At 41.3% G+C, this 13912-nt stretch overlaps 2 protein-coding genes across 6 annotated transcripts in view; one reads left to right on the top strand and one right to left on the bottom strand.

The window, feature by feature from the left end:
- The window catches only part of LOC122567790 (tubulin polyglutamylase TTLL5), a 36145-nt gene that overhangs the window by 2003 nt on the left and 20230 nt on the right, over nt 1–13912 (top strand). The window contains exon 1 of one of the 5 annotated variants that reach the window (XM_043726783.1): nt 2984–3002. The exons of the other annotated variants lie outside the window; for them this stretch is intronic. The gene's annotated coding sequence lies outside the window, so the exon portion shown is untranslated. Of the gene's footprint in view, nt 1–2983; nt 3003–13912 lie in introns of those variants that run through there. 5 annotated transcript variants of the gene reach the window in all.
- On the bottom strand, nt 5807–13018 carry LOC122567811. Its single transcript, XM_043726843.1, has 3 exons — nt 11571–13018; nt 10219–10384; nt 5807–8755 (listed from the first exon to the last, which is right to left on the bottom strand). The coding sequence occupies exons 1-3, from the start codon at nt 11808–11810 to the stop codon at nt 8346–8348; spliced, it is 816 nt and encodes a 271-aa protein (XP_043582778.1). The 5' UTR covers nt 11811–13018; the 3' UTR covers nt 5807–8345.

Raw genomic sequence — 13912 nt, 5'->3', positions numbered from 1 at the left:
AGAGAGAGGCAGAGGGCGAGAGTTTTAAAAAGTTTCATTGCATTACGAAATCGTATTACAACCGCTAGTCGATTGTCCTACAAAGATTTTTATTGCGCAAAAAGTTGAATGCCGAAACCGTTTGCATTTCTATATCAAATCGAAAGGAAACAATTGCGGCTAGCTTTTGAACGATTTACTCGTAGACGGAAGACGATGGAAAATTTCCGCTACTTTGACGTATATCACTGCAGCTAGTTGTTCTGCCAAGATTTCGCAGTGACAAAAGTAAATTGGCCTGAAGCAGCACGGCACCTCGTTTACCTTTGCCTTAAATACTTAAGGGAACCCGGTTTACCGTGCCTTTCTTCCTCAGTTAAGCAGTTAGATTTGTAAATTTCCAAAGCGTACGTTAAGAATTCTTCATAGAATTCAAGATATACCTGCATTCTATGTACGTATTTTATGTATCGTATATAAGGTTTAACGATGCTGACGTACAAGTATATAGTTTTCTGGAAAACTTGGATTTGTTATCGTTTATTGGGCCAAGACGATGCCGTTTTAAGCGCATTTTAACGATAGCATGCAGAGTTTTTCGTTTATATAGAGAGCGGCTATTCTATAGGGTAATAGGGAGCATGATTTCTCTTAATCATGGCTTGCGAGAACGTACAAGTGGCGTAACGCGTTCCACCTAGTTGATGTAAACTGAATTTCAATAACGTAGCTAGCATAGAAACAGAAGGCATAACGAGCAGTTTGGAACGATTAAAGATTTCTTTTTGGCACTGATTCTCTGACGCGAAAGACGAGAGAACGAGAGAGAAAGAGGGTTCACTTTTATTTTTCCTTTCGTCGCGATAAGTTAATTTACTTTTTCTTGCATTTCCACGCGAACCCGTTCCACGCTCGCAATTAGATATGATCCAGCGAGGATAATGAGAAGAAAGTTACTTCCGAAGATGGTTATCGCACGAACTATGGAGATATATGTAGATATATGTAGTCGTTTTCTGTTCGTGCTAATTTTGCTAATTTAATTCGTTCGTTTCGTGTATATCATCCACGGATATTGTCTCGGAAGACGCGAGGCTGATTTAGTTCCGCTCTTTATGAATTTCTTAGATTCATCGTCTAGATACGTAACCAGCGTAAATGCATAAATTATCGAGAACAACGATTTTGTTTCCATATTTTGAAAAGTATGGAATTATTCCGATGGCTATTTCGATTTCTGTAATTTAATCGTGTAGATATATCTGACACGGCACACCGACACGATCAATTCCGATATGGACCTTGGTCCGTTTCTTTCTACGTCTGTGTACGTTCGAGCGGTATGTCTGCGAAATAATTTTTATCAAACGATCGATACGATCGTCTTTGTGATTCAAGGTATCCGTAGAGGAATAATTCATGTAAGGAACGCGAAAGAAAGGGAAGAATGCACGTCATGATCGTGTGACGTCGTGTACGCATGGCGAGGCAGTGTCAGAAATTCAGTCGGTTAATCACGAAAAACGACGACACGTACCTCAGTAACATTCGCCACTACACACACGAACTTCGTAGGTCGTTAGACTTAAAAATATCAGGCATCACCCGCTGGCATAAAAAGCAGAAAACACTTGGTTTGCGAGGGAAAAAAAGGACAACATTCTCTTCCGATTCAAACACGTTCCAACTACGACTCTGCGTGTTCTAAACATCGTTTCAGTAGCTACGCAAGGTGAACAAAGCTGTTGGCAAAATGACGTTTTTATTCGAAGAACTGCGTTCTCCTTCTATTTATAGAAGCTTTTCGCTGACTGATAAGTTAATCCTCTGTTTACCTAGAGAAGGCTTTTCGAATCGATCAAATTTCAATCCCTATGTCACGTAAGAGACACAAGAAATCAAGAAATCGACACATCACCGGTGATCTCTTCGCGTCGCAGTTCGAACGTTTCATAAATAAGATGAAGGAATGAACTTTAGACATAGCTGCAAAATTTATTGCACGAATCCGACAGAATGACGTCTCATAGTGTTATAACAGAGAATGTCGAGAGCTAAATAGGAAGGTTCATATACTGGGTTTGGGTCCTATGGAGAAACTGTCGCCGGGGTCTAGCTCAGAGATGGCCATGCTGTTATTTTTTTCTAACATTGGAACACTCTCTTTGTTGTTGTTTCGATGGCCTGCGGGATGTTTGTTAGACCCCCTTGGTTTTTCTATCGTTTATGAGTCGGTGACACTTACGTTCCTCTTCGTCTGCCTAACGCAGACGATCGATGGAGGATAATCACGTTACAAGGATACTTTCGAATACCTGCTTCTCCTCGATTGACGAGCTAAAAATCGGTGTAAATTAAAATTTGAAGACTTCTAGAGGCGTCATTCTATCGTCTATCGGAAACTCTCATCCTTAATTAATTCGTATGTAACTTTGTCCTCTGTCACGATGTCTCTTCGTGACTCGAAAAGGTATAACTAAGTTGCTACAACACTCATTATATGAAATATAATAAATAGCAGTAGCCTTGTACCGCTAGCGATTCACAGCTTTTCAATTCGGGTTAGGTTGGGGTTAGCAAAATTCATATAGAGAGGAACGGTACAGGGTGTACAGTTAATTGCCCAGCGTGAAAAGCATAGTTTTACGATGTCCCCGGATCGATGATACAACGAAACAGGGTACCGTTGGTTACTTCCGGACCAGTCGGTGGCCGAAACAGCAAGGAGCCGACCGGCAAAGGCCGTTTACACGGTTCCGGGTTTGCAAGCCACTCTGTTATTCGACCAAGGAGCCATCGGAAATACCTGTTGGCGGTCTCGTGAATGAGTGGGAGAACTATGTCTATATCGTGCGACTTGCCGTGATCACTCAGGATGCATCGCATTTGCATAGATAACCCGCAAGCTTGAAACCGGCTACCTGTGTGACGTCTTACGATCGTGATACTCCTCTATTTCGCGTGTGATCGATAGTGTGCTGTTCGAAGTGCCGTTGTGAAAGGTGCCGATCAAACGTATCAAGGTAGAAACACTTTCTTCTTCTGTTGGTTTTCACGCTTTGCCAGTCGGCTAATTAATTTGTCAGATAGATAAGATAAATTGCAGAGCAAATAGGAAGCAACTCTTCGATATCTTCTTTTATTGGAAGGTAATTATCGCATGAACGACGCGATGAAAGCTTCGATATTGAATCGTCAATTGCTTTTTCTTACGCCTGCGTTTTTTCTCTCCTTTATACGCGGCGAGATCCAGTCATTTTCGTAATCGATCCATTAATGCTGCAATGAAAGCGATTCTGTTCGATAGTATTTTACGATTTTTCGCTGCACCGTTCATATTTGTCCCATGTTCTTTCGAATGCGTGGCTTTTGAGAACTAGTTGAGCCGGTCGGAAGGCGCATCGATCGACTGCATAAACGAGAAGCGGGAAAAAGGGCGATATCGCGAACACTGTTTTTTAAATTCACCTGGCAATTTGGAATTATCTGGCGGACAGAGTCATCCGACTAAATCATTTGTTCTTCTCTTTTTTTCTTTTGAGAATCCAATATTATTCGCGTACTTATGTACTAATGAATTCTTTCAAGAGGTGGCTTCTAAGGCAGTCAACCGATAGCAGTGGAAAAATTGAATCGATATGTTCGACGTAAAGCTGGTACAAAGGGAAGATGACAAAGGAAAGAAGCTATTGAAAAATATTATAAAAAAATTCCAGGCATCTGGATTTTATCGTCGCAAATAATGATCGACAGATTGGCCAGTGCATAGTAGCTTTGGCAAAAAGCGTCAAAGGCTTCGATTGCTCCTATCTATACCGAGCCATAGGAAATCGATGATTCGCATAATAGTCGTTCGAAATTACGATAGAATCGCGGCTGGTTAGATCGTAGGTTCTTTACAACGAGCCCTGCCTTCCAATCCAGAATCGTCGCCATTTTTACAGGAACATATCGTGCCGGAAATGATTGCCAGTTCGATCCTTGGAAATCGTGGAACCGATCGTTCCGGCTGGCTAGCCATCTTTAAAGAACCTGATCCGATTGATCAGCCTGTAAAACGTCGATTTAATAGCAGCGCGGCACGACATTCGCTGATTTGATTAATTTTGCTTCCCGCAAGCATCTGCAGCTCGACCAACCAATGCCCACAGCTAATCCTTCCTCGCCTACTACATTTTAGATGTAATTACATCCACTCAATGAAGATTCTGTTTCAAAGAATGATCAGTGAATCGCGTAATCGCTTTTACTATAATTCCATCTCGTTACGTGATTTGAAGGAATACTTTTTTTTTTCATTCACGTATCGTATCCTAGTTAGGCATCGCGTGTTTCACTTTTTCATACAACGATCTCGTCGCGCTTCGATTGAAAAAGCAAACAATCGTCGAATTTCAATAGCAAGGCTATAAACAAACTTCTCAGCTTGCCAGCTTCTACATATGTAAGATACAACGAGGTTGTGTGTAACAAAATCGGCCGAAGTTTCCATGCTGCGAGTGCCTGGTTAAGCAGATTGACAGAAATTTGGGAAAATCTCTGGCTTTGCGAATCCCAACCAGTAACTCGTAATCCGCCGGAGAATCAATGATATTACTAATATGAAATATCTGGTATTAAAATATTAATAGAAGTCATAGTTTGATATTTGAACCCGCTCGAGGTACCAAAATATCGGGTTGTCCGGAAAGTTCGTTCCGATTTTTAAGGAATTTGGTGAGAGATCAGGTTGAGAAGTTTCTCACCGAAAAACCTGAGAGGTTCTGCAAGCATGGAATATTCAAGTTGCGTGAAAGATGGGGAAATTTTGAGCAACAAAATGGCACCTATATAACTCAGTAAACGAACGGAAATGTAAATCGGAATGAACTTTCCGGGCGACCCAATAGTCCTACAAGATTCCACGATTACAAACATATTTTTATTATCACGTATTAGCTTTTAAAAATCAGCTTAGTCGCGTGATAAACGTTTTATTGCGAGCAACTACGACGAATATTTTTATCCTTCGTATTTGTAATTAAAACGCGTCTTGTCAAAGGCAGGCGTGCGGATACTTTTGAACGGTAGTGTACAGGTATCTTCGCGAAAGTTACCTTGGGACGTAGTCCCGTTAATTTCGAAAGGGTTAATTCCAGATGTCGTTATATGGCGAAGGTTACCGTATCTCGGCGCGGCTTACTTTTTCTCGAGTCGAACCGACAAGCTTTCGACGAGCAGCCAAGGCGCACTGCAGACCTGGCGAACAGCGAAACCGACAGGCTATGCTGCAAAAATATGCAAAACTCGTTTTTTCTTTTCGCATAATTCAGACGCGGTACAGAAATATGACGCCGGTTTTCTACTAATGTCAAACGCAAGCTCGACTTTCCACGTTCATTTGAACTCGTACGTTGGACAGGCGTGTCTGCCCTCGGTGTTATCGCGTTCATTACCAAGTAAAGTACGAACGCGCACCTTGCAATTTAATTGCTCGCTAATTGCGTCATTCGTGCAACGTTTAAACACGCGTTACCCATTTTCCTTCGGGAAGGTACATTTTTGGGTCACGCCTTTATCGATTCGAATGTTGGAAAGTGCGCTATGCTCGACCTACACTTCCTCCCCTATTTACTTTATCCCGAAAGGTGGCATTGCGGGATCTTGGCCGATCCGAATTTATTGGAGCGCAAGGACCTTCGAATGAAAAAGACCGTCAGATTAACGGCGTATGTATTATACAGAGATTTCTACCATAGGTCGAGTAGAGATAGGATATTCAAAGTACCGAACATAATAAATAACTTCAAGGATACAGCAGGCTTCGAAAGGTCTGGCTTAAAATTTGCACATAAGCTCGACGGGTGGGAAGAAGAAAAGGTTCGAATAGACGTATCTTCGAAGGCACATCTTTATTGTGACATAATTTAACTTAATACTAGCACACTTTAATCGTTGTATGGGCAAACGAGAGTTAGTACCTTAGTACGAGAAAGGAATAGTAATTAATCGTATCACGATCATTCGAAACTCGATATAGAGATCTGTTATCGATGACCATCGATACGATTCACGGTAATATCTTATTCTGGCAGTCTCGTATCAACTACCGTACGAGGAGAGATACGTGTACGCGTGTACGATGCGGCTATCGTACACGCGTACATCGTATTATCTGTTGTAAACTTGCGTGGCTTATTTTATCATTTAATAAATATAAGAGCGGCGGATTAGAATTTCTAATTGACTGTTAGCGTGTTTCGTGATAATTCGAATTTTCACGTTCGTTTCGCCGACTTGATCTTCTTTTTGGTGCGAAACGAAACGGAGGATTCCGCGTGCTCCGACTTACGTAAACATCGGCTGTTCATAACTGTTCGCGGCTCGTTAACGATTTCGATGCGTGCACGGTTGCGTGAATAGCCGGAGAAAAGTCAAGGAAAGTCGTATGCGTTTTAACGAACGAGACCACTTCCTGATCCGCGATCCTCTGTATGCGAACAATACGCGTGCCATTCGCGTTCCCGTGTGCACGCCGGAAATCGAAAACCAGCCCAATCGATACGTCTGCCTTTTCTCTGTTCTCGTTTCTGAATGCGAGGCAAGCGTTACAGCAAGCGCGAGGCGGGTAAAGACTCAACCGCAGTTCATTTAGCTGGTCAGTTGTTACGTACTTTTGCTCGGAATACACCGCGTTTCACAATGAGATCAATTTATCGCGCAGAATCGTACAGATTTAATTTTACTGTACGAGCTTTTTCTTTTTCTCTCTCTCTTTCAACAAGGCACTCGGCCCTCTCGCTTCCCTCTGGACCGTTTGCCCATTCAAGAGGTAATTTTACGCTAGAATCACGAATAAGCTAAATTGACTAGTATCAGACTTTTTGATACCTCGCAATTATTAATAATAAGCGAGTTATTTTTGATAATACAATATTAACGTTTACTTTTACTGAGACAGAGATATAGCTAAGCGTTCTTATCAAATTGGACGTAGAATCGAGCAACAGAAGTGCGGTGTAACCTATATACAGTTTGTCGTTTACCAATTCACTAATGTTGTTACTTAGCAAATTACAGAGCAAGACGACCGTAGTTGAATGGAAATTAAATTAAGAAAGAAACCAGATAATTAACTTTGACCCAGATACAGGATATGGAAACAAAAATATTCAAAATAATTCTTGTTTCACGAATCATCCTCTCGCTCGAGGAAACAAAAAATCGTATAATAATGGGACATTTAATCGTTCGTTTCGCGTAAGTTGAGTTTGCAAAAATAGCTCGGCTGGTTGCTGTTAATAAACGGAAGTCTACGTTCACGGTCGTTACTGTTAAGAAATTGCTACCCGCAGGAGCCGCGTGTTTCCTAGCTCTCGTCGTGAAAACGTGCCGGAACATCCGCAAATTACCTGTAAAATATTATTGTCGAACGCGCGAACACTCGTCCGATAAACCGTGACTATTAGCGGACATGCTAGCTGGCTCTATGCAAATGATTATAGAACAGGAAGCGTGCGGGTCGACGAACCAAGATCGCCAACATTTTAGCGGAACTTGTTATCCCGTTTGCGTAATGAAAATCGATCGACGAGCTAGCCGTGGTCGATCGCGTGTCTCGCGAATTTCGCGAAAGTTTGATTTTAATTACCCGTCGAAAATTGAGATTAACGACGCCCATTAATCGAGCTTCTCGCGCCGTTAACAATCCACTTAATTGAATAGGCTCGGAACTACAGAAACACGCCTGAACGAGAACGGAATATTTTTTCCTTCGCTTCAGAGTCGCCGCTTGGGAGTCATTCATTCAGCAGGCACTCGTTCGATCTGTCGAGATTTATTAGCGACGACTTGTTCTTTCCCCGAGATAAGCATCGTCGAGGGAGCTCTCTTTTTTTTTCGCGTGACACGTTCACCTGAATTTTTACTTTGCTCTCGTTGTAATTGGTTCGAATTAAGCGAGTCGTGTTATTATTGACAAAACGTCTAGCCCGTCATTCAGAACTCATTAGCCTCGTATTACCGCCCCAGGCTTTCCATTTGATTTCCCGTTTAAAGCTCACGGAAGCTTGCACTCGTGTCGGCTAGTATTCGCGTACGGATCGACCCACATAGATCGCCTCGCGATTACTCTGCAGCTCTAGATCGTAAGAACGATTAAAGTGAAAGAAAATCTATAAAACAGAACACAAAAGTACATTTATGTACACATGTATTTGTACGATACAACGACGCGACGCTTATTATATTCGCTGGCGAATATCGCAAAATCACGTGTACGTATTCTCTCACTTTATCGTATCTTTATCGTTCCATCGTGTATCGTTGCTCGAACGTACGATTCGTGGCACAGAACGATAGATTCGATCTAAAACTATTCTCGTTAGTCAGGTGTTTCTACGCTCGGTGATAGAGAGTTTATGAATCGATCGATTCGCGTCGCTCAGCAGGATGTCGTTGTGAAGATAGCTGATCAGAGCCGTGCAAACCCGATCCGCTCCTTTCGTGACAAAGTAGTACAAGGGCGCCCAACTTTTCGTGTTGATGTAGAACATGGAGGCGATTGTCAAGCGATCGGTCTCGCTGATCTGTTTCGCGAACTTGATGAACGTGTAGAACTGGGATTTCGTGGCTGGCGCGTAGACAGACCTCAGCTGCGGCCCCATGTCGCCCAGCAGTTGATAGAACTTCTGGCCGCGGAATCTGCTGCCTAGTATATTGATCGTGTGCAAATTACGGCACCTCTCCAGTATGCGGATCAGGTATCCCGAGCGTAGGTACAATTTCGACGTGGAACCTGCAGCAGAATATTTCTTTTGCTTTATCATCGATTCAAAGATAGCGACGTTATCGCGATTTTGACAACCGGACGGATTCTTTTTCGTTGTAGCACGCTCTATCGTACGATGTACAGCGAATATCGTTGATCCTCAATTGGTACTGTTAGACCGTAATTGATCTATACGAGTTTAGCTTATGTTAGCTGATCCAAATTCCTTTATTTTAATTTGGATTTTGTGTTTTATACGATGGAAACTATTTGTAGAACTGTCGTAAAATAGAGAATAGAGGGAATTCTAGGAAATTCTATGAAATAAATACGTTTTATTGCCTATAAATAGACTTTTACCAGCCTCCTTGGATAAAGTACTCCACTGTGCATTTTTTCTGCTAATTTTCTCGCGGAAGTTGTTCGTTCGTTCGTTCGTTTGTTCGTACGTCAGTATGGAGATGTATGCAAAACGAACTGGCTGTATTTTCGCACCCGGCATCGTTAACCATTAAAATTGAATGCAAATACTGTCGCGTTTATGTTGTTGCCTAGAAACTTATCGTCGCGGTATCGCAAATAAAATACGAGCGGTGTGCTGGTGGTGGTAGTGGATGGAATGTTGAAAGAAACTGATTGCGAAAAACGTGAATTGCATTCTGTATTGCTTCGCTCGTGAGAGGAATTCATGCAGATCTTCCGACAATGATGACTTCGAGTCAATCGCTCCTATTGATCGGGGGAATTTAACGCGCCTCAATGGAGGAAAAAATGGAAGAGTGCGATTTAAATGATAGTTTCGAGTTCCTTCTTTTTCCTGCACTGCAGGCGAATGCAACGGAACGTGTTCGGAATACTAATTGCGTCAAAGCCGTGGTAAACACGGTTGCCAGGTCAAACGGCGCATCCTATCCGTGAATCATACACGAGCACCCTGCAAATCGATAGAAATTTTCTGCCCCTTTGTGACTGCGTGGCGGCATTGTTGGCGCACGAAGACGTATAAAAAGGGCCAACGAAATGCACGACAAAAGAGGTATGAAAGCAAAGTTTCGCAGAGAGAAACGCGGCGAAAGAAGAGCGAAGAAGTGATGCACCATTAGGAAATGGTAACAACAGAGGACCGCGCTCTGTTTCTTGTTTGACGAGTGGCCAAACTATTTTCTCTCTCTCTCTCTCTCTCTCTCCTTGATTCCATTTTACGTTTGTATATTTCTCTTTTATCGTGTTTGCCGTTTTTTAGAACGGCGAACTCGGCATATTTGACGAGAAACGAGAAGAAATAAGAGGAAAAATAGAGAAGAAGGAAGAGGAAAAGGGATGAAAAACGAGGTAAAAAGATTTCAGTCGGGCAGAGTTTTTTGAACTCGAGCCAAAGGTTCTCTGTCTCTTCCCGGCTCTGTCAATACTAGACCACGTCGGAAGAAGAAAGGAGAAAGAAACTTAATTAGGAGAGAAAATCTGACGACGATGCATAGACCGAATAGAACCTGTGCAATTAGAAATGTGCAGTTCCTCCAAGTTTTTGTTCGTCAGCGAGAGTTGCCGCAGGATCTCGTCGCAATCTGGTCTCACGCTTATGCTGAACTTCTTCAGCAGCGGCATCCTTTTCAGCTCCTTGATCACCTCGGCCGTGTCTTGTTCGTTGCTTGTCACCTACGAATAAAGATAGAAATCTAAGAATAAAAAGCAGAAATCGAACAAATGCTTCTTTCCATTCGTAGGTTTCTTTTAGTGAACTCTCCGACTTTTAACCTTCTCGCGTTCCTTAAACTTCTTCTGTGCCCCATGCTTTTTAGGGATAAAGTGTCTAAAAACGGATGAGAAAGTATCCGAAGGGATACAAACGCGAATGTCTTTGATTAAATCAGAATACCAAAGAATATATATCACGCAATAGGGAACTATTGGAAATATAGGGAACCAATAACTGGGAAAGAGAATATATCACACAAGGAAGAAGAGAATACAATCAAACAATAAAGAAGCAGGAAATATGCGCATTGTGCAACACGGACAGAGTATAAAACGTAGAGCAAATATTATTAGAATGCCCTTTGTATGAACAAATAAGAGCAGTGCATTTATAGGAAAAAGAAACAGTGGAAGAGATATTGGCAGTACAAAGTGAAGATGATGCCAGAAGACTATTTTACTGCACGCAAGAAACAATGAAAATAAGAGCATTGTACAGAAATGAGTGAAATAAATTCAGGGGCACGGAATAACACTGGACACACATTTGCTTATAGTATACGCATATAGTATCAAATAGATGCAAATCTAAGTCATATAATATATGAGTTAACACAGATGGTTATTGCTTCATAATATTTTGAATAAATACAAGAAGTAAGTATAGTAAATAAGCATTCTGCAGATAAGTGTTCTATAACATACGTGCCCACTATTAGTTATATAAGCTAAGTGAACGTAAATTTAATAAAGTAAACGTAAGATTAAGCATATAGGTAAATGTAAACTCAATTAGCTGTATGAACTTAAGCTAATTAGTCTTTGAGGATAGGAAAGAAATAAAAATAAGGTAGAAGAAAGTGTAAACCAGCCAGCAATATACAGCGTATAGTTGACAAATTATAATAAATGATAACCTACGCTACAATAAATAATACATACATACATACGTATAATTGCATGGAGTACTAGCATGGAAAGAGACTAAGCTATCTAGAAGAGATCTACACTTTTACTTATTGCACTTTTATTTTTATGGCTAGATTATTCAGTTCCTCGTTATAGCGTTAGCGCAGCCGTGCATATGTATATACCAGCGTAGCTTATATATTACTGTGTTTAGAAAGGATTAGGTCGATTATCGTACCTCGTAAGTTCGCCATAGAAACGGGTCATAAGCGAGCCGGTTGAAGAGCACGGACACTTGACTAACGGCGTAAAGCTCCTTGCAGGAGAGATAGGAGAATATTTGCAAGATGATTTCGACCGGTAAGGATGCGATTCTTGCGATCGAAAACGACGTCGGAACCACAGTCTGCGCATCGCACTTGTTACCAATCCTGGCACGTTTCCTAATGGGTTCTGGAGTAATTGCAAGTTCGTCCATTCTCGTTGCGTTTCCATCTCTGGCATTGGTACGCGCGCATGTTCTCACATTGTCTCTCGATAGGATGTCGTGAATAATTTCTCTGGGCTCGATGATCGATAGTCTTCGTTTATTGCTAATTTTTGCTTCACGAGTGTTACCGCGTTAAAGATGTCGTGTGAAAAGACTAGAAATTTTGACATCTGTCAAATCCAGCCCGACGCTTTTGTTTTGTCCTCGTTGAACGATATTCGCTGTTGTTCGACACTTATCGAATTCTTGGCTGCAAATATCACATTTTCTTTTTTCTCGCGTCCGTTGCACTTGCTACGCGACAAGTGAACTTTTGGCAACGGATCGACAAATCTTCTGGCTCTTCTTATCGCTGATTCTGCTTCTACATGATGAATCGGAAGTTGCATGTAATACATTTACCACCTTTGTATGGAATCTGAAGTTAGAGAGTCTGGAGATAAAGATTTAAAAAGTTCAATTTAATTCGGGTTGTAATCATTGAAATCGAATTTCATAATCATACTGATCTTGCCAAAAATAAGCAAATGCGGGGATGCTTTTACGTAAATGATCTCTGTTAATTCGAACGAAATAAACGAACCTGCATACGAATATAACCCCGCCCTCGTTGTTATGCATATCACAACGATCACGAAAATCATGATAGTGACTCATGCACCGGCCATTCCTCTGTCACCTGCTTTTCATTCCGGTTAATAGCAAGGGGTACCGTAACCACACGATAAATTCTGCTTTTTTCGGTAAGCACCTACGAGTACGTGCGTGCTTCTAATGGCAACATGTCGTGCGTGCGTAATGCACGAAACAAACGTGTACACTGTACACGTTTAAAAAAATATCTATTTAATGATAACGCCCTTCTTAAAATATTGTTATCCTTGTTTCTTTTTTGCTGCATTATTGAATTCTTACAGAGACTTTTAAAGCGGAGAAATAAAAAGAAAAAGTTGGAAATAGCTAAAACTTGCTGAAAGAAAATAATTTAATATAGAGCGTCGTGCAGAAGATTTTAAGAACAATTTCATTTTTTATCTCATTTACACTTTTTACCCGGCGTAATTACAACCGGTTTCGAAACGAGTTCAACGACTCGCAAACTCGAGATTCCTCAAGGTCACGGTCGCATAATAAAACGATTTTGAACGTTCTTGTATCATTCTGCTACAAACTGTTCGGAAGTAGAATGAAGAGAAGCAAAAAGGCGGGGATTATCCAAAGAAACGTCTGGGCTCGTTAAATAATAAACAAGCTCGTTTATAAAACGGTGGACGTATTTTATATTCGAAGAAAGATCAATCGGACCGGTCGGTGTGGCGTTCGACATTTCAGACATGTAACGTCAATGCTATTTAGAATATCTTCGACGTGGTCTTCGAACACACGTTATTTCCGTGGCGTAATTACGAGAATAAGATCCAAGTCATGCAACTTGCCAAATAGTCGCAACGTCCAATACGCTCGAGTCGTTTAGTTTTTAATTTTCTTTCATAGCGCACCTTGATCCGATTACCTATATAAACTTAGTAAGTCTGGCAAGATTCAAGGTGCAACCACGTCGCGGTTATATTTGTTGCCCATTAACATTCCAGCGGCAGAAGAGCAAAATGCAGGATAACGCAGCACTGAAAAATCGATCGTTTGTCTATAAGCACGAAACTATACACGGATCGATATAATATGCGTAATTCTTTATTAACTTGTCTACTGTCACGGTGGTTATCGGTGACGTACGTTACTAAATTTTCCAGAATGGTAAAAAGAAACTAAATAGATTAACAAATTCTGAACAATGTGAATGACACGGATAACATTGTCGAGAAGAAAGCGCGCAAACATAATATCTATAATATCCTGTAGAATGTTATGCTGCAGCATATCTCAATGTGTTGCGGCTTTCGGGACAAAATATATAAAATTCGCGTGACAGTCTACATACTAAAGAACAATCTTTCACGTTGTCGCGTTAGGATCAGCCTGCACGAGCCTATTTCGTACGATAAGCTTATTCCTCCGATAAATCTTACAGAATAAGGTTAATAAACTATTCATACTTCTATGTGCACCACAGTCGCCCTTTCGACTCGTAT

This window comes from Bombus pyrosoma, linkage group LG5 (genome assembly GCF_014825855.1).
Source record: "Bombus pyrosoma isolate SC7728 linkage group LG5, ASM1482585v1, whole genome shotgun sequence".
Taxonomy (NCBI): Eukaryota; Metazoa; Arthropoda; class Insecta; order Hymenoptera; family Apidae; genus Bombus; species Bombus pyrosoma.
Note: the sequence above shows the minus strand (reverse complement) of the source record. Positions and strands in the feature narration are given on the sequence as shown.

Coding starts and splice junctions, on each gene's coding strand:
- LOC122567811 (XM_043726843.1), bottom strand. CDS start 11,810: ATGGACGAACTTGCAATTACTCCAGAACCCATTAGGAAACGTGCCAGG. Junction 10,385..11,570: donor TTCTATGGCGAACTTACGAG/GTACGATAATCG, acceptor CTTTATTCGTAG/GTGACAAGCAACGAACAAGA. Junction 8,756..10,218: donor GCACATTTCTAATTGCACAG/GTTCTATTCGGT, acceptor ATTCTGCTGCAG/GTTCCACGTCGAAATTGTAC.